General features: G+C 47.1%; 2 protein-coding genes across 2 annotated transcripts; one reads left to right on the top strand and one right to left on the bottom strand.

Annotated features, from left to right (window-relative positions):
* Positions 1-7,068: 7,068 nt before the first annotated feature.
* LOC117306679 lies at positions 7,069-9,863 on the bottom strand. The gene is made up of 2 exons (XM_033791162.1): positions 9,515-9,863; positions 7,069-9,248 (listed from the first exon to the last, which is right to left on the bottom strand). Exons 1-2 carry the CDS (start codon positions 9,861-9,863, stop codon positions 7,069-7,071), a joined length of 2,529 nt encoding a protein of 842 aa, XP_033647053.1.
* Positions 9,864-13,422: 3,559 nt separating this feature from the next.
* LOC117306680 (ester hydrolase C11orf54 homolog) lies at positions 13,423-21,068 on the top strand. Its single transcript, XM_033791163.1, has 8 exons — positions 13,423-13,589; positions 14,449-14,547; positions 15,200-15,273; positions 16,285-16,386; positions 16,777-16,941; positions 17,792-17,941; positions 18,793-18,906; positions 20,500-21,068. The coding sequence occupies exons 1-8, from the start codon at positions 13,529-13,531 to the stop codon at positions 20,671-20,673; spliced, it is 939 nt and encodes a 312-aa protein (XP_033647054.1). The 5' UTR covers positions 13,423-13,528; the 3' UTR covers positions 20,674-21,068.
* The last annotated feature ends 6,482 nt before the right edge of the window (positions 21,069-27,550 follow it).

Below are 27,550 nucleotides of genomic sequence, written 5' to 3'. Positions count from 1 at the left end.
TAGGGCTGACTGCACTGTGGATATTGGGAGGCTCTAATTCCGGGAGGGTGGTAGGGCTGAGCTGCTCTGTGGGTATAGGGGGCTCTAATTCCTGGGGATGGGTGGTAGGGCTGAGCTGCTCTGTGGGTATAGGAGGCTCTAATTCCTGGGGATGGGTGGTAGGGCTGAGCTGCTCTGTGGGTATAGGGGAGGCTCTAATTCCTGGGGATGGGTGGTAGGCTGAGCTGGTCTATGGGTATAGGGGAGGCTCTAATTCCTGAGGATGGTGGTAGGGCTGAGCTGCACTGTGTATAGGGAGGCTCTAATTCCTGGGGATGGGTGGTAGGGCTGAGCTGCACTGTGGGTATAGGGGGGCTCTAATTCCTGGGGATGGGTGGTAGGGCTGAGCTGCACTGTGGGTATAGGGGAGGCTCTAATTCCTGGGATGGGTGGTAGGGCTGAGCTGCATTGGGTATAGGGGAGGCTCTAATTCCTGGGGATGGGTGGTAGGGCTAAGCTGCACTGTGGGTATAGGGAGGCTCTAATTCCTGGGGATGGGGGGTAGGGCTGAGCTGCTCTTTGGGTATAGGGAGGCTCTAATTCCTGGGGATGGGTGGTAGGGCTGAGCTGCACTGTGGGTATAGGGGAGGCTCTAATTCCTGGGGATGGGGTAGGCTGCTACACTGTGGGTATTGGGGAGGCTCTAATTCATGGGATGGGTGGTAGGGCTGACTGGCTATGGGTAAAGGGGAGGCTCTAATTCCTGGGGATGGGTGGTAGGCTGAGCTGCACTGTGGGTATAGGGGGGGGGGCTCTAATTCCTGGGATGGGTGGTAGGGCTGAGTTGCTCTGGGTATAGGGGAGGCTCTAATTCCTGGGGATGGGTGGTAGGGCTGAGCTGCACTGTTGGTATAGGGGAGGCTCTATATCCTGGGGGGGTGGTAGGGCTGAGCTGCACTGGTGGTATAGGGAGGCTCTAATTCCTGGGGATGGGTGGTAGGGCTGAGCTGCACTGTGGGTATAGGGGAGGCTCTAACTCCTGGGGATGGGTGGTAGGGCTGGCTGCACTGTGGGTAAAGGGGAGGCTCTAATTCCTGGGGATGGGTGGTAGTGCTGGCTGTTGTGGGTATAGGGGCTCTATCCTGGGGATGGGTGGTAGGGCTGAGCTGCCGTGGGTAAGGGGAGGCTCTAATTCCTGGGGATGCGTGGTAGGGCTGAGCTGCTCTGTGGATATAGGGAGGCTCTAATTCCTGGGGATGGGTGGTAGGGCTGAGCTGCACTGTGGGTATAGGGGAGGCTCTAATTCCTGGGGATGGTGGTAGGCCGAGCTGCTCTGTGGGTATAGGGGAGGCTCTAATTCCTGATGGGTGGTAGGGCTAGCTGCACTGCGGGTATAGGGGAGGCTCTAATTCCTGGGGATGGGTGGTAGGGCTGAGCTGCTCTGTGGGTATAGGGGAGGCTCTAATTCCTGGGGATGGTTTGGTAGGGCTGAGCTGCACTGTGGGTATAGGGGAGGCTCTAATTCCTGGGATGGGTGGTAGGGCTGAGCGCTGTGGGTATAGGGAGGCTCTAATTCCTGGGGATGGGTGGTAGGGCTAAGCTGCACTGTGGGTATAGGGAGGCTCTAATTCCTGGGATGGGGGTAGGGCTGAGCTGCTCTGTGGGTATAGGGGAGGCTCTAATTCCTGGGGATGGGTGGTAGGGCTGAGCTGCACTGTGGGTATAGGGGAGGCTCTAATTCCTGGGATGGGTGTAGGGCTGAGCTACACTGTGGGTATTGGGGAGGCTCTAATTCCTGGGGATGGGTGTAGGGTGTGGCTGAACTGGTCTATGGGTAAAGGGGAGGCTCTTATTCCTGGGGATGGGTGGTAGGGCTGAGCTGCACTGTGGTATAGGGGGGTGGCTCTAATTCCTGGGATGGGTGGTAGGGCTGAGTTGCTCTGTGGGTATAGGGGAGGCTCTAATTCCTGGGGATGGGTGGTAGGGCTGAGCTGCACTGTTGGTATAGGGGAGGCTCTATATCCTGGGGATGGGTGGTGGGGCTGAGCTGGTCTAAGGTAAAGGGAGGCTCTAATTCCTGGGGAGGTGGTGGTAGGGCTGAGCTGCACTGTGGGTATAGGGGAGGCTCTAATTCCTGGGGATGGGTGGTAGGGCTGAGCTGCACTGTGGGTATAGGGGAGGCTCTAATTCCTGGGGATGGGTGGTAGGGCTGAGCTGCACTGTGGTCATAGGGGAGGCTCTAATTCCTGGGGATGGGTGGTAGGGCTGAGCTGCGCTTTGGGTATAGGGGAGGCTCTAATTCCTGGGGATGGGTGGTAGGGCTAAGCTGCACTGTGGGTATAGGGAGGCTCTAATTCCTGGGGATGGGGGGTAGGGCTGAGCTGCTCTGGGTATAGGGGAGGCTCTAATTCCTGGGGATGGGTGGTAGGGGGCTGAGCTGCACTGTGGTATAGGGGAGGCTCTAATTCCTGGGGATGGGTGGTAGGGCTGAGCTACACTGTGGGTATTGGGGAGGCTCTAATTCATGGGGATTGGTGGTAGGGCTGAACTGGTCTATGGGTAAAGGGGAGGCTCTAATTCCTGGGGATGGGTGGTAGGGCTGAGCTGCATGTGGGTATAGGGGGGGGGGCTCTAATTCCTGGGGATGGGTGGTAGGGCTGAGTTGCTCTGTGGGTATAGGGAGGCTCTAATTCCTGGGGATGGGTGGTAGGGCTGAGCTGCACTGTTGGTATAGGGAGGCTCTATATGGGGATGGGTGGTAGGGCTGAGCTGCACTGTGGGTATAGGAGAGGCTCTATTCCTGGGGATGGGTGGTAGGGCTGAGCTGCACTGTGGGTATAGGGGAGGCTCTAACTCCTGGGATGGGTGGTAGGGCTGAGCTGCACTGTGGGTAAGGGAGGCTCTAATTCCTGGGGATGGGTGGTAGTGCTGAGCTGGTCTGTGGGTATAGGGGAGGCTCTAATTCCTGGGGATGGGTGGTAGGGCTGAGCTGCACTGTGGGTATAGGGGAGGCTCTAATTCCTGGGGATGCGTGGTAGGGCTGAGCTGCTGTGGATATAGGGAGGCTCTAATTCCTGGGGATGGGTGGTAGGGCTGAGCTGCACTGTGGGTATAGGGGAGGCTCTAATTCCTGGGGATGGGTGGTAGGGCCGAGCTGCTCTGTGGGTATAGGGGAGGCTCTAATTCCTGGGGATGGGTGGTAGGGCTAAGCTGCACTGCTGGTATAGGGGAGGCTCTAATTCCTGGGGATGGGTGGTAGGCTGAGCTTGCTCTGTGGGTATAGGGGAGGCTCTAATTCCTGGGGATGGGTGGTTAGGGCTGAGCTGCACTGTGGTATAGGGGAGGCTCTAATTCCTGGGGATGGTGGTAGGGCTGAGCTGCGCTGTGGGTATAGGGGATGCTCTAATTCCTGGGGATGGGTGGTAGGGCTAAGCTGCACTGTGGTATAGGGTGAGGCTCTAATTCCTGGGATGGGGGTAGGTCTGAGCTGCTCTGATGGGTATAGGGGAGGCTCTAATTCCTGGGGATGGGTGTTAGGGCTGAGCTGCACTGTGGGTAAGGGGGATGCGCTAATGTCCTGGGGATGTGTGGTAGGGCTGAGGCTACACTGTGGGTATGGGGAGGCTCTAATTCCTGGGGATGGGTGGTAGGGCTGAACTGGTCTTGGGTAAAGGGGAGGCTCTAATTCTGGGGATGGGTGGTAGGGCTGAGCTGCACTGTGGGTATAGGGGGGGTGGCTCTAATTCCTGGGGATGGGTGGTAGGGCTGAGTTGCTCTGTGGGTATAGGGGAGGCTCTAATTCCTGGGGATGGGTGGTAGGGCTGAGCTGCACTGTTGGTATAGGGGAGGCTCTATATCCTGGGGATGGGTGGTAGGGCTGAGCTGCACTGTGGGTATAGGGGAGGCTCTATTCCTGGGGATGGGTGGTAGGGCTGAGCTGCACTGTGGGTATAGGGGAGGCTCTAACTCCTGGGGATGGGTGGTAGGGCTGAGCTGCACTGTGGGTAAAGGGGAGGCTCTAATTCCTGGGGATGGGTGGTAGTGCTGAGCTGGTCTGTGGGTATAGGGGAGGCTCTATTCCTGGGGATGGGTGGTAGGGCTGAGCTGCACTGTGGGTATAGGGGAGGCTCTAATTCCTGGGGATGGGTGGTAGGGCTGAGCTGCTCTGTGGGTATAGGGGAGGCTCTAATTCCTGGGATGGGTGGTAGGGCTGAGCTGCACTGTGGGTATAGGGGAGGCTCTAATTCCTGGGGATGGGTGGTAGGGCTGAGCTGCTCTGTGGGTATAGGGGAGGCTCTAATTCCTGGGGATGGGTGGTAGGGCTAAGCTGCACTGCGGGTATAGGGGAGGCTCTAATTCCTGGGGATGGGTGGTAGGGCTGAGCTGCTCTGTGGGTATAGGGGAGGCTCTAATTCCTGGGGATGGGTGGTAGGGCCGAGCTGCTCTGTGGGTATAGGGGAGGCTCTAATTCCTGGGGATGGGTGGTAGGGCTAAGCTGCACTGCGGGTATAGGGGAGGCTCTAATTCCTGGGGATGGGTGGTAGGGCTGAGCTGCTCTGTGGGTATAGGGGAGGCTCTAATTCCTGGGGATGGGTGGTAGGGCTGAGCTGCACTGCGGGTATAGGGGAGGCTCTAATTCCTGGGGATGGGTGGTAGGGCTGAGCTGCTCTGTGGGTATAGGGGAGGCTCTAATTCCTTGGGATGGGTGGTAGGGCTGAGCTGCTCTGTGGGAGTAGGGGCGGCTCTAATTCCTGGGGATGGGTGGTAGGGCTGAGCTGCACTGCGGGTATAGGGGAGGCTCTAATTCCTGGGGATGGGTGGTAGGGCTGAGCTGCTCTGTGGGTATAGGGGAGGCTCTAATTCCTGGGGATGGGTGGTAGGGCTGAGCTGCTCTGTGGGTATAGGGGAGGCTCTAATTCCTGAGGATGGGTGGTAGGGCTGAGCTGCACTGTGGGTATAGGGGAGGGTCTAATCCTAGGGATGGGTGGTAGGGTATATTTTGTGAAAAGAAATTTTAAGTTGACGTTTCCCATTCCCTCTTCAGTGTAAACACTTTCTTGTATTAATATCACTGGCGGTCTACCAACCACAAAGCAGATGGATTAGTCAGTGAGCAATTTACACGAAGCGCAGAACTATGCGGTGTTGAGCATTGAAGTCTTGTGCCCAGACTATTTTCCATATGCTGGAAAGCGCCCTCTGTTGTCCATTTGTACAAGCTCTGTGAAAAAGCAAGATGGCGACAGACGGCTTTGCTGCTTATAAATATTTTTCCACAAGAAAAAAACTCAATTTTTGTAACCGAAATTTAACCAGAAACTAATACAAATTCTATTTGAGCTACAATACGTTAAAGTTTTATGCCTCCTGGATTTTAAAGTCACCTGGAAGTGGTATTTTTGCAAAATAAAGCTTTTGTCACTAATAAAATAATATATGTGTTTTGATGAGTGGATTGTGAATAAACAGTTAGCTAAGGTTTTATAAAATCAGTTCTTATGTTTTTTTTACAAATTTAAGAGTAGACCCCGACCCGAGAGGGCGCTGTTCGTGACGTCAATCGAGGCAGACTTTGCCTGTAATGCGTAGAGTAAACACGATTGCAAAGTACATGTACGGACCAAATCGAGAGTTTGTACATTTCAACAACAAAAAAATTGTTTTTTTTCGGCAATGCCGACCAGGTGTATTGCTGCTGAATGCAGAAAAACACTTTTTTTTTTAATGAACCAACTCACGACTTGGACGTACATGTACTTTGCACGAGTGTTTACTATACGCATTGCAGGCAAAGTCTGCCTCGATTGACGACACAAAAGGTGTAGGCGGAGTCAGCCCCCCAAACAACTTTATATATTTTTAAACATATAAATCGTGACAAACAAATACTAAACAAAGTGTTTTATTGTTCGTAAGCATAATTATACTCTTATGTTTGAAAGAAAAACAATTCTATTTCCAGGTGACTTTAAAAGTACATTGGAGGAGTTGAAGGCAAGTTGACGGAACCTAACCAGTTGACGGCGAATAACGGCAAGATGCGGCACTGTACTCAAAGGGTAGCCATGCGCGCTTGGGCTCACACTATCAATTGGTCATGTTGGTACATGATGATCACATCGCCAGTGCAGAGTTTCGACATATTATTGGAAATAATTTCTTCCATGGATATATTTGTTAGCTGTGAACTCGTTGAAAATATAGTGAGGGACACTATGATGAATGGAATTGTTGTCAAATTTGTGTTCGCATTGTAAAAAACCTTTATACCCAGGACGTCAGTGCAGTGGCTGACTGACGTCCGGATAATTTCCGTATGGCGCCACCACCTTTTCACTCATTTTTAGAAAAAGGGATATCTCATTGCTCGGTAAACTAGATCCCCACCCCACAGTAGTGTGGGTGGGTCTACGAGCGAATACTTACCTGTAGAGCGAATACTACAATTGCATTGTTCCCTATGCCGGCAGGCAAATAGCTAAGAGTTTTACACACAATAGCGCCCTCAAGAGTCCCATCCCCAACGCCCTGTGACATGCGCAACACGTCGGCGTCCTCTTTTTCGTCAAGCGATACGCGCCTAAGTACTCAAGAACCACTCGTATAGTGGGGTAGGAGGGAGGGTGCTCTACAGGTAAGTATTCGCTCGTAGACCCACCCACACTACTGTGGGGTGGGGGTCTACTTCACTCTACTTACCTGTAGAGCGAATACTACAATTGCATAGACTCGCACCGAGTAGGCGGTGGGTATACGCAGGCTATCGTATGTCTACAGGGGCGTAGGACACGGGGCGTGCCTAAGAACCCCAAGGAGGGCCCTAGACTGCCCGCCGGTAAGCGGGCGCCAAGGGGCCAGAGACGGGCTACGCAACAGAGGGCCGGACCAGGGTTAACAGGTCGGTCCAAGCGCGTGGAACCGCGAGAACGACGCGCGCGGCCCTGGGGGCCCGCGAATCGTGCGCAAGACCTTAGGGGGGTATCGCCATTATGGGGTAAAAACATAATAGGTACACCTCGTTAAATGTCCAATGCACATAGGTAATATATAAATTATTACATGTATAAGAGAGGAAAGTGGACTCACCAGTTAGTGTTTCTGGGAAGCTTGACTGACCGTCTTCAGCACTTCTCTCCCGGCTCTGCCGTCTGTCTGGAGGACATCCTTCAGGTAGAGGTCGCTGAAGGTGTTAGGACACTTCCAGCAGGCCGCCTTGGTGATATCTGCTAAGGGAACCCCTTTAAAGAAGGCCCAAGAGGCGGATACCCCCCTAACATCATGCGCCCGAACCGTATTCTCGGTCGCCGGCCAGCCGCCCGGCACGGAGCGGATGGCAGTCACGATCCATCGTGAGATGGTGCACTGTGACGCCGGCCGAAAGGGCGGTGTTGTCGTCACAAACAGCTTTTTATGGTCCGTACGAAGTGACTTCGTATGATTCAAGTACCACTTAAGTGCCCGGACGGGGCACCACAGTTTGTCCTTCGCCTCTGATGAAAAGGACTTGATGTCCGGGACAAAAATGTCCGGGGGCGTGAAGGAACTTGACTGGTTCTTTGTTAAAAAGCCGGTCGTGGGGACCAGGCGGACTCCGCCTGGTTCCCATCGGATATGTCCGGTCTCTACCGACAGGGCGTGCAGCTCACTGCGCCGTCGCGAAGTAGCGACGGCCAGGAGAAACGCCAACTTGACTGAGAGCTGTAGGAGTGTGGAGCAATCCATAGGCTCGTAAGGAGGCCCTGCCAAGGTTGACAGAACGTCAAACAGATCCCAAGACGGGACGAGTTTGCGTTCTGGGGGACGGGTGACAAACATCCCCTTGATCAACTGGCTAAGGGCCCCGTTGTCTGAGACGGTGGAACCGTCTGGGAATCCGGGGTGGATCGCGGCGACGGCTGATCTGTAATTTTTGACCGTACCAGTCGTCAGGCCGCTATCTAGGAGATACACCAGGAAGTCCCCCACCTCCCCTACAGAAGTATTGGTAGGATGGAGGGATTCCCGGCCACACCATTTAAAGAAATGGCGTAGTCGGCTGTTGTATACCTTCCTGGTGGAGGCCCGTCGTGACTGGGCTGCGATTGTTGCAGCCCGTTGCGAAAGGCCTGCTGAGCGGAGGGATCGCGTGACAGCACCCAGCACGTCAGGTGAAGATCCCCCGGAGCCGAATGGGCCATCCCCGAACTGGGCTGGTACAGGAGATCCGCTCGCCCTGGTAGGATCACCGGACGGTGGACCAGTAACCTGATGAGTCGTGGGAACCACGGTTGCCGGGGCCAGAACGGGGCTATGAGAAGGACCCGGCAATCCTCTTGCTCGATCTTGGTCAGAACCCGAGAGACGAGCGAGATGGGTGGGAATGCATAAGCCAGTAGGCCGTCCCACTCTACTGATAGAGCGTCGATCTTCCATGCGTTGGGGTCTGGGCCCCTTGCGCAGTAGATCGGCAACTGGTGGTTCGCATGGGAGGCGAACAGGTCCACGTGTGGTCGGTCGATCAAGTGGAAGAGCGACCGAGCCACCTGTGGGAGAAGGGACCACTCCGTGGGGGCAATCCAGCCCCTTGAGAGAGCGTCGGCTGTGACGTTCTCTACGCCCGGAATGTACACTGCTGATAGTACTGTTCCCCGCTGTGTGCACCAGTGGATGAGGTCCCAGGCCAGTGCACACAGGCGACCCGACCGGGTGCCCCCCTGGTGATTGATGTAGGCCACGACTGTGGCGTTGTCGCATCTCACCAGAACCGCACGGTCCCTGACGTCCGACTGGAAATGCCGTAGTGCGTTGGAGACTGCCAACATTTCCAGGACATTGATGTGGGCCGATCGGTGTTCGGAACCCCACACGCCTGCGATTTGACGCGGGTGGAGGGTTGCCCCCCAGCCGAGGAGTGACGCGTCGGTCGTGACGGTCACCGACGGCGGGGGCGGACGAAAGGCCCGGCCCTGCGAGATGTTCGCATCGGCTAGCCACCAGCGAAGGTGGGGGACTAGCCAGGGCGTTGTCGGCACCAGGTGGTGGATTTGGTGACGGATGGGCCTGTAAAAGGAGAGCAGGTGAAGTTGGATGGGCCTCATCCTCAACCTGCAGAAGTCCACCAAATCCACCATGCTGGCCATAAGGCCCAACAGTCTGAGCCAGGCCAGCGCTGGGGCCACCACTGCTGGGAGGAAGAGAGAAACGCACTGCCGAAGGTTCAGTAGGCGTTCCTCCGAAGGGCGGGCCAATCCCCTGCGCAGGTCGAGAGACGCACCCAGAAAGGTGGGAACCTGCGAGGGGATAAGGTGGGATTTCTCGGTATTGATTATAAATCCGAGGTCGGAGGTCAGGCGCCAGGTATATTGGAGCGCTGCCTCCGTCTCCTCCCGAGAAGGGCCCACGACCAGCCAGTCGTCCAGATATATAAATATCATGATGCCCCGCCTCCGCAGTGCCGCCCCGATTGTCTTTGCAATGCGGGTGAACACCCGCGGTGCGGTGGAGAGTCCGAATGGGAGCACCACAAATTCGTACAGGGTATCGTTGTATAGGAAACGTAGGAATTTGTGGTGCTCCGGCCTGACTGGGACGTGTAGGTATGCGTCCTTCAGGTCGATACTCGCCGCCCATGCGGGTGGCACTATGGAACTCAGTATAGTCCTGAGCGTCTCCATACGGAAACGCTTCGGACGGATGAACTTGTTGAGGGGTTTTAAGTTCAAAATCGGGCGCCACACGCCAGCCTCCTTCTTGGGAGTCAAGAAGAAGGTTGACATGAAGCCCGTCTGAGTCCCAGAACGGGGGACGATACGCACCGCCCCCTTGAGGAGGAGGGCGTTTATTTCCCCCTCGAGGGAGCGGCGCTTTGCTAAGTCGGACGGCACGGGTGTCGGCCGGCTGAGCATGTCCGACGGGGGGTCCTCGTAAACTCGAGCGCGTAACCGCGGCCGATTGTTTCGAGGACCCACCGGTCGGAGGTCACTTGCCCCCAGGACCCCAGAAAGTTTCGGAGGCGGCCCCCCACGGGTCCGTCGGTTGGAGGCCGCTCGGAGTTTGTCAAGTCACTTGCGCCACGCCCCGGTATAACGGGGGGCGGGCGCTCGGAAACCACGACCCGACTGGGTGCGTGGTTGGCCAGGTTGAGTCTGTGGGTAACGTGCGCCCGCCGTGTTATCGGCGCGGCCACGAAAACTGCCACGGGTCGCCTTTTGTTGGCGGCGGCGGGGGATGACGAATGAAGGTTGTTTCTTCGCCTTGTTACCCACGGCCTTAGGCGGGGCGTTGGGCTTTTTCAGATTGATTTTGTCCGTGGCTTTGAGGCGCTTCGCTTCAGCCTCCATGGACGTCTGAAACTGCCCAGAAAATAAGTCGACGCCGGTGAGTGGTAGATCGTCGAGGCGTTTACGCGCCCCGGCTGATGGTAGGAAAAGTGCATCTAGCACATTGGCGCGGCGTGACGTCGTCGCCAGGGTCGTGATCTTAGTGAACTGGTCGAGGATGGAACAAAGACCGTTGTCCAAACAATGAAGGGCCGCAATCATCATGTCCGCCGGCACCATGTTTTCCTCGTCGCACCCCTGCTCCAGATATTCTGATAGGAGCAGGAGAAAGGATGTTGTGCGCATACCCATGCGTGCCGAAGAATCCATTTTCCGGGCGACGTCCTCCAATTTGCCGCGGATCTTGTCCGCAAACGGAAGCTTGGAAGATGATGATCCCCTGTCCGCGATCAGCTTGTCGGAGGCTGAGTCTGGCAGAACGGGAGTGGCGAAATATTTCTGAAAATCCGCTGGAGGAAACGGTAATACGGCTCCGTACGTTTGGAGTACGGGGTCCATTTTTTTGTTCCCATTACCCCATCCATCCTGTCGCTGCACACCCGATCCAAGGGCATCACCGGGAAGGGTTTAGCTGCGCCCGTTGCGGGGCCCGCCCTCTTTTTGAACGATTGGCGTTCATCGGAGGGGGGTTCCGGCTCACAGGGGAGATTCATAACTCTTATCATATCTCTCTGAACCAAGCATAGCTCGGTCTCGGAGACTGACAATCGTTGAATGGAGGTGACCAACTCGTCCTCCTCATTGGCCGAGTCGGCCGAGTCGGAGGGACGAGATGTCATCGAAGAACGGGATTCCGAACCGGCATCATCACGGCGCCCATGGTCGGATTCAAAGGCCGCCGACGGGTGCAGGCTGATGCATGGCGGGCCTCCCTGAGGGGGTCCCCATTGGGTGGTAGCCAGCCGCCCCTGAACGTATGGGTTAGCGGGCGGTTGTGGCAAACCCGGGGGGGAATCCGGCGCACGGCTAGCCGTGTGGGGGAGTCCCCGTTGGCCCGGCGCAAGCCACCCATGGCCGTGCTGACTGTGGGGCACCGGTTCGGTGGCCAAGTCAGAGGGGCCTTGTCCACCACCCTCGCGACGACCCGTAATTGAGGCCGCGAGGGTGTGAAAAGCTTCCAAAAATTCCTCCCTCGAGATCGGGTCCCCGCCCTTGTGACGTTTGTCACGGTGGGGGCGACCAGAGGTGGAGCCGCTCGAGCTGGGGCTACGAGGGCGGGCTTTCTTGCCCTTTTTGGAGGGGCGTCCCCGAGCAGACTCCGTTGTAGTGTCGGAGGTCGGCTGCGGGGCGGGAATACCCGTGCAGCAGGTAAACCCTGAAGTAGAGGGCGACCCTTCGGAACGTAGCGTTCCGACGGGGCCCCAAGGGGTCTGTACCCCGTTGCCAATCTCTTTGGCGACCGCCATTGCCCCAAGCCCGATAGCGCAGGCTGCCTGGTCAGGGCGGCGGTATAAAAGGCCATCCCTGGGCACCGCGGTACTTGCGTGTGCACTGTGGGGGGCCGGGTGCACTGAGCCGTGGAGAGGTAATTTCTCCGGCTGTGCATGCCCTGTACCCAGCCCTGGGTGCACCGAGCCGTGGAGGGGTACCCCCTCCGGCTGTGCGTGCCCCGCTGGCTGGCCTGGGATCGATGGGGCGGGCCCCGTAGTGGAGTCCCGCTTACCAACTCGTCCCTTTTTGGGTGTCGCCCCGGTACTGAGCGATTTTTTGGCCTTACCGGGGCGTTTCCCCTTCTGTCGGGCGGATCCCGGCGGAGACGGCGAGACCGTAAGGTCCCCCGCTCGGCCGGTTACAGATCCGTCAGCCCCGGCAGCCGGCTGTGGCTGAGGGGGCTGACTGGGAGATTGCTTTGGCGGCGACGTAATGTCACCGCCGCAATCCCCCGAGGACTCGGGCTGTCTCGGAGGGATGTAGGTCCCACCTTCAACGACAAACCCTGTCCTCCCCGATTTCTTATAACTCATAATTAACTCACTTCAAGAAATTCACACAACTCTACAAGAAATTCTCTTACAGACTATCCCTTATTTTCTATCGGATATCTGTCTAAATTACACTCTTATAAGCTAAAAGGGGCAAAGAATCTACCTCAATACGGACAATTCACGTACTCACGTCCGCTGTCTTTGCCGGCTAAGAGAAAAAGAGGGCGCCGACGTGTTGCGCATGTCACAGGGCGTTGGGGATGGGACTCTTGAGGGCGCTATTGTGTGTAAAACTCTTAGCTATTTGCCTGCCGGCATAGGGAACAATGCAATTGTAGTATTCGCTCTACAGGTAAGTAGAGTGAAGTAGACACTATATTATTTCATAGCGCATGAAAAAGTGGTGGCGCCATACGGACACTTTTCCTTAAGGATAGTTCTCCGCACCTCGCCACCAATTTATCTGCCCTCCTAAATAAGCTCAACTTACTTACAATCCCTGACAATGAATTTTGTTCTTACCCAAGAAGAAAAGTTACCTCATATATTTGTACATACATCCAGAGAGGAAAAAATGCCGTCCCGTATACACTACCCCTAATCAGTTGAAAAAGAAATTCAAATTCTTACCTGGAAATATTATAACTTAATTTTTACCCGACACATCACCCAGACACATGCAGTCGTGACAGTGACACTAACACTCATTTACTGTTAGAAAATGGCTGTAAACCACAGAGTAAGCTCACACCTTCTATATACTGAAATAATGTGACTTATTTACATGTACTTACCTCCACAAAATTTGACAAAATGTCGGTGTCACACTTTATAAGCTAAAGCCCACGGAATACACGGCAAACAGCCACACGTGCGCGCGTGTCGTTTGGCAAGGGAAGAAAGTTGACAGATTGGTTGTTTGTCACTTGAGGGCGCTCCTTGATTTCATCGATAATCTTCTTGATTTTTTGTTTTTGTTTTTTGTTTTTTTAACACAAAGTTCAATATTTGTGCTTTTTTAATGTTACTTTCTTCTTGGCACTAAAAAACTTCAATTAACCTGCGGACATTTTAAACATTAAATGATTTTTCAATAAATAGTGCCCGTGTAAAGATATGCAGTCCCAACCCCCCCCCCCCCTGTCAACAAAGGTAAACAAAGGTCAGGTGGTGTGACACGTGCGTGATGTGCTAAGATTAGTACACACACGCACACAGAACACACACACCCTTCGTAATCGTAACAACTAGGGTTCTGTTCTGTAGAGTAGTCTTTTAAATTTTAGTGTGATTTTCAGATTGAATATGAATCTTCCTGTGGAGAAACAAGCTTTGCATGTGCCAGAACTTCAAGAATTAGCTGAAGGTAAACAGTGAAGATTAATAATTACAAAGTCATGAAAATGGGCTGTAAACCATACCATATCGATTTTGATTGTAAATTTGTTCATTTTGATTTGGCAAGTTAAACCATAGAGCAAGGAGAAGGACTCTATGGGCAAACCAGTGCCTTGGGTAAAGCATGGAGGTAGAGCGTATAGGTAATGTCCACGTACCACGTACTCTATGCGGTTGAGCAAAGCATAGAGCAAGTGGGGTGGGAGGTGGGGGTACTAGAACTATCCCTCTAGAGGTTCGTTCCGCTATCATCTCTTATTGGAGACGATAGCGGAACGAACCTCATAGTTCTAGGAGTAGGGGGGAGGGCCTGTATTATATTTGATTGGGCATAATAATGTGCTGTTTGAAAGTTTCCAAGTTGATCAAGTTTGTTTGTTTACGTAACATTTAATAAATTCAAAGTTTTAACTTGGAAGCATGGAAGTTGGTCACTGATTATTATTAGACTTTGATTGCCCTTTGATAAGTTAGTAATGGGTGTAGTTGTGATTGTGACACTATCACAGAGGGTGGCGGGTTAAAATTCTGGGTTTTTGGTTACTAGAGGTGGATACCAGTTGGTGCATCACATCAATTTAAATGCAGATTTTCTTAGGGCACTAGCATGAATGTTGAAGTCAAAATTTCAATACGATTAGTTTTACATCGTCTCAGCTGCCCAGTCCATTTGGAACGAATGTCTGGCCTCATAAGATAGGTCCCTGTATTTGCCTGTGCCTATGTACAAAAGTTGCAATAACCAGGTAGGCTACTAGGCGTAAACTACAACAATTGCCTCTGGCACTTTGACTGAGATGTGTTCTGTTTTTTCGCCCTATATCCAGTATTACAAGACGGTTTGCAGTCTCATTTTGAGACGATTGCAGTCAGTGTTGTTGATTGTCCAGATATGACTCAGAAGCCCTTCACGCTTGCAGCGCCAGGTGAGTCTACTTTTTGACTGTTTGTTTTTTAGACAAAGGAGTTTTCAGTAAAAATAGCCTATTGGCTGCGCTAATCAAAGTTTTTCAGTTTGCAACTCAACAGAAAAACCTAATGTAGGTCCAGGGCTCCATGTCACTAAAGACCTACAATCGATCTTAAGGTGTGGGTCAATCTTAACGGCTAAAAGCAAAGTGTGATGTCAAAATACAAATCTCTACGGTAAAATTTACAACTAATGACCTACTAAACTTGTTTTCATCTTTTAAAGACAATCAATCAGGTCAGTCAATCAAGTCGAGGTCATACAGCATCTTATGAGCCAGCCCAGTTATCTTGGCCCAGCTGTCGATTTCACAAAACTCTTCCTAACTTAAGACTAATCTTAGGACTTAGGACGAGTCCCAACCCTGCACTGTAGCATGCAGACCTTAAGATTAATCCTAAGTTAGGACGAGTAAAGTTAGGACGAGTTACTCGTCCTAACTCGAGATAAGACGAGTCCTAACTCTTTGTGAAATCGAGCCCTGATTACTTGGTGCAGCATGCATGATTGTAGCTCTTCAGTGCTGGCGAAGCCAAAAGACTGAAGATTTCATGCGTGACATTTTACATTCTCTAGTTTTATTCAAATTTGTTTCCAATTACCCTCAGGTTTATGCGGGAGTCCAAGACTCGTTGATGTGGGAGGGGTGCCAAATATACATCCTCTACCAAGGTTTGAAAAGGTTTGTAAAATAAACAATTAAACTCCTTGAATACGACGTGAAACTCTCAAGAAGAGCCATCCCTAAGGTCATAAGGAGGCAAATTATTGGCAATCTTTTTGCGCAAAAACGTGCGCATGACCTCCGTCAACGCATAATGCAAGGTTGTCTATTGTTTTCTATTGCCGTGCATTTAACCTACCTTTCACTGCAAACTATTTCATAAATTCTACTTCCAATTTGTTTGTGTTTTATCTGAACTGTAGCTTTTATAAATTGTACGTTCTTTAGGTACCATCCACTGGCTGCAGCTTCCCAAATTGCATCATAAACTTGAGTGGGATCCACTTAAAGCCATTGGACACTTTCGTAAACAGTAATGTCCAAGGCCCACACTTCGTGTATCACAACTTATATATAAAATAACAAACCTGTGAGAAAATAACAGGAAAACCCACCCTTGTTTCCGTAATTCTCGATGTCGAGAATTGAACATTGTTTCAATTTTTTCTCAAAAAGTAAAGCATTTCATGGAATAATATTTCAAGAGAAGTCTTTTACCATTACCTTCTGTAAACCCTGTAAGTTATTTGTAAATCTGTAAACTTTTATTTGTTTTTTTCTGTTCCGAAAGTGTATAATGGCTTTAACGGTTGCATGGCTTCTGACTGAACGAAGAAATTCACCAATAGGGAGGCTGCCAACAGGGCTCCGAAATAGCTCAGTTGGTAGAGGGCTGGTGTGGCAGGAGATTCTGTCTCCCCGTAGATTCAATCCCCCACATGGTAAACTGTGTACAAACTTCTTCTAAAAGCGCCCTCTTTTGAATCATCCTCCTCCAGCCCATGTTAATTTCCCATTGGAGGACCAAATCTCCGATTGGCAGAAATTCCCTGGGACATTGGCACATTTTAATGGTTAATTCAGAGATCTTGGTTCAAATCCAGCTAGATAGTCCAACCCCAATTCTTTTAAAATTTACCCAGTCAGTGTCCCTTGTGGCCTTTTATTTGATGTTTTTATTTTCATAAGATCTATGATTTAGAGAAATTAGCCGAGCTAGCTGAACTACCAGGTGCTTTTATGATTGGTGCAGGAGCAGGTCCGTTTAAACATGTTGGAGTTAACAGTGAGGTAATTATATAGGGTTTAATTTTTCATTTAATTTCATTTATTCTTGCTGTGAAGCCAATGACTCTCAGAAAAGTGAACTTTGAATCACAATACTACTAGCCAAGAACCTCAATGGAGAAAGCAATTAGGAGAGAAGTTTTAGTTTTAGATGTCGGAGGAAATCCACAGAAAATTATTCCAGGGAAAACCTATGCAGTCAGGGGGACTGGAAACCCAGTCCACGTAGTGCCCCTGGCGTAATTCAAACCATGGTCCTAGAGAAACCACTGGTTAGACGTCAAAGAAACCAACAAATAAATAAACATTACGCCGATCAACAACACTTTAAATATATATATTTCTTATTTACAAGATTTAAGCTTTTAATTGATTTACATTCTATTCTGACAGTTGATGCCAAACCTCGTTGCTGCAAGTTCCACCAAAGAACAGATCAACTGTACTCACGACATGAAAATAGATGTCAATGATGGAACACCAGTCTTAGAGAAATGCTCAAGTACGGAGTGCGCCCTCATGGTCAACCTTCTTTGCTCTGAAGGCAAACCCGGAAAGGTAGATTGATCAGTGTTGTACCTTCCCTTTAAAAGAACGGTACATTTTTTGGTCCATTACAATTGAGTCCAGTTGTGATGTAATCTTGTGGGATCAGGCGGATGTGGGAGTTAGGCCTTTTAATCCTTTAGAGACCACAGCGGCTACAAGCAGCTTGTGCAAAAATGTCTTTAGCCGCCGCAAATGGCTGGAAGGGTTGACCTACTTCCATACACATAGGACATACATACACCTAGCATATAACGATACTTGTTTTCACAAAGGGTTCTCGTCATTCTCCCTACATGGTCCTCTAGCCAAATGCCAATTAAAGGCACTGGACGCTATTTGTATTGTCAAAGACCAGTCTTCTCACTTGGTGTATTTCAACATATGCATAAAATAACAAACCTGTGAAAATTTGAGCTCAATTGGTCGTCCAAGTTGCGAGATAATAATGACAGAAAAAAAACCATGTGCTTTCAGATGCCTCTTTTCGAGACCTCAAAATCTAATTTTGAGGTCTCAAAATCAAATTCATGGAAAATTACTTCTTTCTCAAAAACTACATTACTTCAGAGGGAGCCGTTTCTCACAATGTTTTATACTATCAACCTCTCCCATTTGCTAGTTGCCAAGTAAGGTTTTTAGGCTAAGAATTATTTTGAGTAATTACCAATAGTGTTCACTGCCTTTAAACCATCTGAGAACCAGTAAAAATTCCCTCCAAGTAGTCCACACTCTAAACATATTGCCACTTGCTTTGGCTTATAACTTACTGCAGTGGTGTGTGTTTATACATAAGAGGAGCCCTTTTGCTGTCGGGCTCTCGACAATTAATTGTGTAAACAATATATTGTGATTCTTTCAGGTTCTAGAAGTCAAAGCAAGCAAGAGGACATCGGAGAAGGATTTTGTGGCTGCCATGAGGGAAGTACTAAAAGCCAGATACGGTGATAAACCAGTAGGGCTTGGAGGAAGCTTCCTGATTGAGAAGGGAAAAGCATGGCTGCATATAATGGTAATAGTAAGAGTAACACTGTTCTTATAGGACACATTTTACAAAAACACTACAGCAGAATGTGCTTTAAATTAGTGCCATGTGCAGTCGATTACACCCAACTCTTCCTAAATTAGGATTAATCTCAGGACTCCGGACGAGTTAAACAGCTACCTGAGCGGAAGGTTTTTAACGGAAATGGTATTTAGACTTGTTTATAATGCACTTGTTGATCATTTTAATGTAATTTTGATATGTTTACACTTCTGAGTTTTTCGTAATTATCGATTAAAAAATCAGGCCCCAACCTAAAGGTTTTGAAAAACTAAAAACACTTCTGCCAAAGGACAATGCCGCTGACGTCATTTGTGGGAGTTTGCTTTGTTATACCTCCACGCTGCAACAAAGCGGCTTTACAAATTGGAGCTCCCAACTATGACGTTTTAAGAGTGATTACGTAACGGGGCTTTTCGCAAATCTCTCAGAAAAGCACTGGATAAGGGTATTCAAAATGATTGTTTTTTTACACAATCAAAATCTATTTATAATCATATGACTCGGTTTCCTTATTCATTGAAAACATTTTAAATGGAATTCAGCAAAGTTCACGATTTGACATTTTCGTTCAAGCAGGTCTTTAAGTTCCGTATCTATAGACATTAGGACGCATTGAACCTGTAAGTGATGCTTCTCAGATTCAATTTTGGGAGATAACAACTGATATGTGTTTCCATTACTTCAAAGTAAAATGATTCTCATAATGCTTTATACTATTCAAAGCTGCTGCACTTCAATCCGAGTCAGTTTAATCAGCATTGATTAGCAAACACACACATTTCCTTTAAATAATGTTGTTGGGGTTTTTTTTTCAGCCGGATTTTTGTAAGAGTCCAATCACCAGTATAAAAGAGAACGAAGCCTGGCTGAAGTTTTATGACTTTGATGCACCAATCATCTGCCTTAGTGTCTTCTATTCCACTGATCCGGTGAGTATCCATGTATTTTCAAATAGAAGACTTGATTTTGTTTACTCAGTCTAATAATAATAATAATAATAATAATAATAATATAGAAATCTTATTTAGCGCATGTATCTACCAAACAAGGTTCTCAAGGGGCTGAGTTTATACAAACTTTCAGAAAGATAGGTTATTGAAGTGGTGAATTTTGAGATCCAACTATTTAGCAACTTATAAGGATTTACAAGGTGCTACGGCGCATACAGCAGTCTAAAGCAGGTGTCGGTTTCACAAGGATCGTCCTAACTTAGGAATAGTACTAGGACTGTTTTTTTAACAGTCCTACTCTTAAAAGAGTTATCAAAAACTTAAGGCTTATCCTAAGTTAGAACGATTAGCTCGTCCCAACTCAAGATAAGACTAGTCTTAACTCTTTGTAAAATCCACCCCTCAGCTGCCAACTCTTCCTCGAGTCTGCAAAAAGTTCCCTGGAAATAAATCAATCTTTCCATAATCTGATGAAGTAACTTAAAAATCTGATTGTTTAAACCTTTTCCCTATTTTGTTGAAAATAATTCTGAATACCTCCCTGATTGTTGGACAAAGTCTCCGACATAATAACAAAATCCCCCCCAAATTGACACATTTCAAAAAGGCTTTAATATAGAAGTCTGAAAAGGCAAAATATGAGTATTATACACAAGTCGGTTGCACAGTTGTTATCAGCCAACGGGGCAAGTTGAGAAGCTGTGTTTACTAGGCCATAGCAGTTTGACTAGGCAGTGGCTGCTGATTGTGCCGGTGTGGCGGTTTCAACTTTCCGCTGTGTTCAGTTTTCCGAATGACCAAATACTGTAGCATTACGTCATGCGATGCCTGCGCACAGCAAGCGAAAGTAGTCCATTTTTAGTGCCGTATTGAGTCATCCGTTACCCTCCAGTAGCTGTCATGGCGGCGTCCACGAGTCGAGTACAACTAGCGGCAAACGCGTGGATCGTATGAGTGTGACCTGCCTGAAGTTGTACCCATGAATACATGTAAAGATGGGGCAAGAGATTATGGGACTACACAGAAAAGAATCGTAATATAAACAATGTGGGGTCACTGCTAAAGAACTACAGTACTCGCCAGGGTACTCGCGGAGGTATCTGACAAGTCACCCGGGAAAACTGAACACGCCGGAAAGCTAAAACCGTTCGAACAACGTGCTGATATGACCGACTACGTCACCCAGAAACTGAACACGGCGGAAGACTGAAACCGCCATACCGGAGCACATTGTAAATCATTATAAGGTGCTACATGATTGGGTCTCACAATTCATAACTTCAATAACTTTATATATTTGGTTTGCAGTAACACCATGTGTGTATCAACTTGACAGGTGGAGTTTGTTCTCTTGAGTAGTTTCTTGCTATATATTCTACTAACCTTTCTGGAAAAAATGTATACTTAGACCTTGAGTATGTACCTTGTTGGTAGATACAGATGTACTTGCGCTATATAAGACTTGTACGGGGGGCTAGTGTTAACGGAGAGCCCTGTATTTTATACAGAAAGTTTGACTGTTATTTTATTGTTTACTACATTTTTGATGAAATCTTTCTTATCATCTCCTAGGGTCTTGACCTACGTATAGAGCACACACATTGTTTCAGTCACCATGGCGTAGGCGGACATTATCACCACGACACCACACCAGATGATGTTGTCTACAGGGGTTATTTCATTCCAGCTGAGAGCGTTTATCGAGTGGATAGACCCGAGGAGCAGTGGATACCTACAGATAAATAAATATCTCTTCGGTAATAGCTTAACAGCTATCCTTCACCAATCTTGAACTCTTGGTGGCAGCAAACACTATGGTGGTACCTGGAAAATTTCCTAACCAGCATTCTTTTGTACAAGTGATTTGCAAACTAAAAGTCCATTCATAAATACCCCAGACAGTTTCTCTACTCCTATTGGTGGAGAGCGCGTCACGTGGGGGTGTTTAAACCTTTGATAATGACCAGCTGGAGCTGTTTATAACAAGCTGGCTTCTGAGTGTCGGGCACGCAAGATTATCATGCGGAACGCAATTCATAGCTATAGTAACAGCGCATAATCTAAGTGCGCGCGCGTAATCTAAGCGCGCAGGCGTACACACAACCCACGCGCATCAAAAAGATTCTTCACAAAGTTTTGGAAAAAAACCATTTCAAACCTTGAATTTTCAATTGTTAAAGTGTCTATAATTGTATTTTTTACGTTTTTTACCAAAAGGGCATTTATGAATGGGAATAAAAGAGTAGTGACTCGTTCTTAAACGTCCGTTTAAAACCTTGCAAGGTCGTTGCTGTGCGATAAAGGTCCGAGCCGAATCACACGGCCGCCGACCCTGCCGGCTTTAAACGGCCGTTGAAGAACTCGTCGCTACCCTTTTATTCCCTTAATAATAACCCATGACTGATGAGATGATTACTGTGTAGCCCAACCCTTAAATCCAACGCTAGGAAGCGCAGTAACCCAGGTACCACCGCATTGTCTGCTGCCCCCAATATAATGATAATAATAATAATAAAACCTTTCTTATATAGCGCATATCACCGTGAGGTCCCTATGCGCTGTAAAAGGAAATCAATTATTATTGTACAAAGTAAACAGATATGTTTTTAACCGGGTTTTGAATTGTTCTGATGTCTCAGCCTGTATAACAACCTCTGGAAGACTGTTCCACAACTGAACTGTGCATATTGGAAAGAGCTGGAACCGTACGACTTGGTTTTGATAACTGGGGGGGGTCAGAAGGGATTTATTTGAAGATCGCAGATTCCTGGTTGTTTTGTAAACTAAGCTTTGAAGATAAACAGGGGCAATACCATGGATACATTGATAAGTCAGAACCAAAACTTTAAAATCAATTCTAGCCCGTATTGGTAGCCCAAGAGTTCAAGATCGGTGAAGGATCCACTTCCCAAATCTAATAAATAAAGGAACTATCAAAATTGCATTTCTCTGCTTTTGTGTCAACAATTCCTTTCAACGAGAAATGCTATACATGTAAGCAAGTGCCTAATATTTAATACAACACACACTAAGTAAAATCCAAACAGTTTTCTCCATGAACATAATTAAAAGAACTTACGATTTGCTGAGCTCAGCTCTCCTCCGTGCCTCACCAGATCCAATACATCTGTGCCGCAGCATGAGCAGGGAACTCTGGCTGCCTATCTCAAACTGCACACACCTCACACCCAACTGACTTCAAAAACTGGTACTCTTAACATAGTTTCACTTTCTCCAATTCAAATCCCACACTACCACTCTGTTCACTCATGTACACCAGTGACATTCCTGAGGGACTACGCCCCACAGAACACAAGAGACCGACCCTAACAATGCCTTTGTACTTATATTGCAAGTACTGCTGCTGCACAGTAGCGCTTGCACACCTGCCCAAACTATTTACAATTAAGCAGCAGCCGCACAGTAGCACCTGCAGTAGAAATTGTACGTCAGCCAACTCGCAAATACAAATTAATTACAGTAGTAAATCATGGCCCTTCATAGTGGGCCAAGAAAATACAAAATAAAACTTTCAATCAACTTCTACATGTTTGGTTCTAGCTTGGACCATGACTACTTTGATTTCTTTTAACATAATATTTCAAGTTAGTGAAACAATGGCAAAGTGAAAATGTAGTGAAAAGTGACAGACTCAGTAGTTTGTCAGTTTTATTAACAGTCCATTCCAATTCTCAAAACAATGATAACAAATTTACAGCCAAAAAGGATGCTATCATTTATATACAAAGTACTACAGGATTGCTAAATTAAATTTATTTGTTATAATGTGAAAGCTCATAAGTCGTATCCTCAACCAAAGTATTTCCGACTGAATACTGTCGATTGGTATTTTGATTAAGAAACCTCAAAAATCACTATCGCTTATTTTCAATGGGCCACATTTTTGACCACGTGAGGGTGCTCTAAATCACTTCCAGGGGTATATTCATTTATACCCAATACAGTTATTAAAGACTGGAACACATTACCACCACAGAAATCTAATCCATCAAGCACAATAAGACTTTTAAAGGAGCTGTTATAATCCACCTCTAAAGCAACTTAAAACTATGGCAAAACAAAAGTGACAGAACGCTCATTAAAACTGTGCAGGACGAATCGTGTATAACCCCCGGCAGTGATAAAAACACTTTTGAGAGCGCCCTCACGTGGTCAAAAATAAAGCGCATTGCCACACTTAGAATAAGCAAGAGAATGATTATGCACGAAATTGAAGGCAACACATAATCTGGGATCGTCTTATATCATATATTTTTAAGTTTAGTTGTAAATTGAGGACAGAACCTAATGAATTACCCTTTTAAAGACACTGGACACTGTCGGTAATTGCCAAAGACCAGTCTTTTAAAGTGCCTTTAAAGACCTACCATATAATAACCTTTAAAGGGAGGGTAATTACTCAAACAATTAACGACCAGACAAACTTACTTGGTCAGAGCATTGGAGGGATGTTGATGTTATAAAACATTATTATAAACAACCCTCTTTAAAGTAAAATAGTTTTAGGGACGGAGGTAATTTTTCACCCCAACATTTGAATTTGAGAAAGGCACTGAAGCCTTTCTCATACATCTGCAAGCACACAATCAGTGCCACAGTGGTGTTTTTTCATTTCAATACTTTCCTGCAGGTTTGTTATTTTATGCATATGTTTGGATACTGGTCTTTGGCAATTACCAAAAGTATACCCTGCCATTAACGCTACAGAAGTTTTACATAATTCTATTTTATTGCAATGCCCAGTCGATTATGATACACCAAATATAAATACATCAAAGTACTCTTCTCTCCAGCCAATAAAACCTTGAAGATAATTCATTTCTCTCTTTCCTCTAAGTTCCAGTTTATAATTAACAACCGTCCAAAAATACTCCCCTATATCCAAAATAGAGTGTTCCTGTGTCATTGGGATGTGTTCCACAATTCAATGTCCCAAAATGTCTACCAGACAGATCCATTATTTTGAAATGGGGAAGAAATTGCACCAGTCGTGAGGGTTAGTTTACATTCATTAAAGTATGACATTCATTGAAAACCTGGGAAAAACCCTGTTCAGACACTATAAATTCCCTTCCAGGTGAATTGTATGGTACAAGAATACTACGATACTCACTAGTATCAATCCCATGCACTCCTGCTTGGCCCTGGTCCTTTTCTTGGAAAAGACTGAAAATTCAAAAATATACAAAAAACAAGTGTCAATTAATATATATTTGGTTTGCGGTAACACCACGTGTGTATCTACTTGCCAGATAGATTATGATCTTTTGAGAACTTGTCTTGCTTTATATTCAACTACCACAGAGTGGATTTTCAGAAGTCGGGAGACTTCTCAGATCTGAAAAGAACTGTCCTGCTTTTGAATTACTACCCTGGGGGTAGGTAAACAACTGGTCAATACTACTACTTTAGCTTTAGTGGATCATAGGGACTTCTCGTTATTAGCTTCACTATCATGGGGTGAGCTGTAATTGGTCTCACAGTTCCACTAGCTTGCTCTTGTCATCGTCGGGAGAATCTCAATTACTAATCAAGGTGGTTTATAATAGCGACGATACCTTGTGTCAGTAAAACCCTTCATAAAGGCACTGGACACTATTGGTAATTACTCAAAACAATCGTTAGCATACAAACTTACTTGGCAAACAAGCAATGGAGAGCTGTTGATAGTATAAAACATTGTGAGAAACAGCTCCCTCTGAAGTAAGGTAGTTGTTGAGAAAGAAGTAATTTCTCACTAAAATATTTGAATTGATTTTGAGACCTCAGCTGAGGTCTCAAAATCAAGCATCTGAAAGCACACAATTTGTGCGACAAGGTTGTTTTTTCTTCCATTATTATCTTGCAACCGCGATGACCAATTGACTTCAAATTTCACAGGTTTGTTGTTTTATGCATCGGTTGAGATACACCAGGTGAGAAGACTGGTCTTTGACAATTACCAATAGTGTCTAGTGTCTTTAAAGATGCTATGTCAGAAAGGTTTACACACTAACTTGAAAGTAAACAAGAAGATAATACATTGTACAGCATGATTCTGAAGCATTTTAGACACTCGTTTATTCGCTACACCTACCATACAAACGCACGTACAATCACCGCTGTGCCGGCACAATAACATCGTTTGCAATGAGTGTTGCACTATGCGCTGTGTGAATAGGGTGCTTAAGCAAAATAGAGGCTATAAGGACCCTTTTTGTTTGGTTACCTATGTAAGCAAAAAACCTTGCTTAAGCAAGGGTATTAATTGAAAAATTTGCTAGGTGCGCCCGTTAAGCACAAAAAGCTTTTTGAAACTGGGCCCGGCGCTTTAAACAGGGTGCTTAAGCAATGGGCTTTAAGGACCCTTTTTTGCTTGCTTGCCTCGCCGTTTTAAGCAAAAAACCTTACTTAAGCAAGGCTATGAAATGAAAAACTTGCTAGGTGCACAAAATCGACCGTTAAGCAGCTCTATGAAATTGGGCCCAGCTGTTTGAAGCCCCGCCGCGAAATATTACCAAAATAACACATGAATAACTGTTGGAGTCCAATGTGTGTGTGTCATCGTATTTCAGATGAATGGAGGTTAGTCTGAGCAGACCGAGACTTGGTTCTAATTTTGACTACGGCCCAATTTCATAGAGCTGCTAAGCACAACAATTTGCTAAGCATGAAATTTTTGCCTTGATAAAAACCGGATTACTGACCAACTTTTCACGTGATTTTCAGGATAATCAAACAACAGCTGCATACCAGTACCAAGCAATATGCAGCAACTGGAAATTTGGTTGGTAATCCTGTTTTTATCAAGGAAGAAATTTCATGCTAAGAAAATTGTTGTGCTTAGTGGCTCTATGAAATTGGGCCAAGGTCCCTAAGCAAAAGTGTGCAAGATATGGTAAATTTAAGATAGTATATTGCAAGTAACCTTGTTATAGTCAGCATAGTCCAGGGGCGGATTGCACCAAGCGGTCTTAAACCAGTCCATGCGCTATAGCCAGCTAACTTGAGACGCGCTCAGACAATCTTTAATTATAGACCGATTGCAATTGCGCGGTCTATAATTATAGCCAGTCTTAAATTTTAAGTCTGCTATTAGCTGGCTATAATCGGTCTTAGTTTTGTTTTTTAAAGATGGCGCTGTATTTGTTAGTTGTAGACGATTTGATGCAACGAGCTCTACGACGAGACCAAGTATTTAGAGATATATCACACCCATGAGCATTATGATGACGATACATTGTAAATACCTCGTAAATATATGTTTCCAAGAGTGAAAATGATTTGATATCCAATGATTTTAACCTAAGCAATAAGAACAATGCCATAACGCCAGTGCTGCAGATATGCTAAGTATTATGGGACATTTGTTTGTATTCCATTACTTTTCCGCCGACTTATCTAAGACCGGCTTATTGCAACAGGTTTAATGACTGACTAAGCTAAGACCATCTAAGGCAGATAGCCGGCTTTAACTGACTGGTCTTAGACTGCTGACTAAGACCGTTTTATTGCAATCCGCCCCTCATTTCCATCGCCCGACATACTATAACCCAGCCTTTAGTGCTGAAGCAGCTCTATTAGGACACTGGACACAACTCCTTTGGATAGTTTACCTTTGGTTGGAATCCATGAAGTGACATACGAGACGCCTCTTGTCGTAACATCTCTTCATAGTCTCTCTCCGCTGTTTCCTCTGCTTCTAGTTCCCTGCGCTGGAGCTTCAGGTTAGAGACCTTCTGATGCGGTCGCTCTGTCATCTAGCAAGAGGAAACAATCTCAAGTGATTAACCACTGAGAAATGTACAACATACTGACCGATTGAAATAAGGGGAATAAAGGTAGCGACGAGTTCCTAAATGGCCGTTTAAAAACGTGTTTAAAACCGGCAGGGTTGTGGTCCGTTTGTGGGAAATCACATCCCTGCAACGATTAAGCAATTTTTACCTGTGCCTCTATCTCCCCTCTTTGTTTCCTGTTTCTGCCTCTCTTCCCTCTGCCTTCTCTCGTTGAGTCATCTGCTGGACTACTTCCATCTCCCGGACGAGCTCCTCTCTCTCCTGTAGAGACTCTTCTTGACGTCTTCGGTTCTCTTCCATACGGGAGTTAATTTGAGTCTGTTGACCCTGTAGAACCTGCAGTGAAGGAAAACAATACCATAGTCAGTAATGTGTACTATACAGTGTGTCTCAAAAAAAAAGTATACACTTTAGAAATGGCTGCCGAATAAAAAATATATGATTCTGGGGGAAAAGGTTTATATGTATGGATAGTTTATGGACCCAAATTTTATATGATACCAAAAAGTTCGAAAATAATTCATGTTTGGGTGAGCACTGCTCACTTTTGTAAAGGGTATGAAAATTAGGTTGCGCAGTAATTAGCCCTCCAATTTGTGAGAGGTAAGTCCTTTGGAGCTTACAAATCTCACTCCAAGACGTCGGCTACTTATTCTTCAGTGAATTATGTTTTGTATTCGGCAGTCATTTCAAAAGTTTTTATTTTTTATTTTTTGAGTAGTAAAACAGATTATCAAATTGAAAAGGTAAACATGATAGTGTAAAATGACCGACCACCAAGGAATGACTCTCTCGTGCGTGTTATACTCATTCACAAGCTACCT

The sequence above is a fragment of the Asterias rubens genome, unplaced genomic scaffold (genome assembly GCF_902459465.1).
Source record: "Asterias rubens unplaced genomic scaffold, eAstRub1.3, whole genome shotgun sequence".
Classification (NCBI taxonomy): Eukaryota; Metazoa; Echinodermata; class Asteroidea; order Forcipulatida; family Asteriidae; genus Asterias; species Asterias rubens.
Note: the sequence above shows the minus strand (reverse complement) of the source record. Positions and strands in the feature narration are given on the sequence as shown.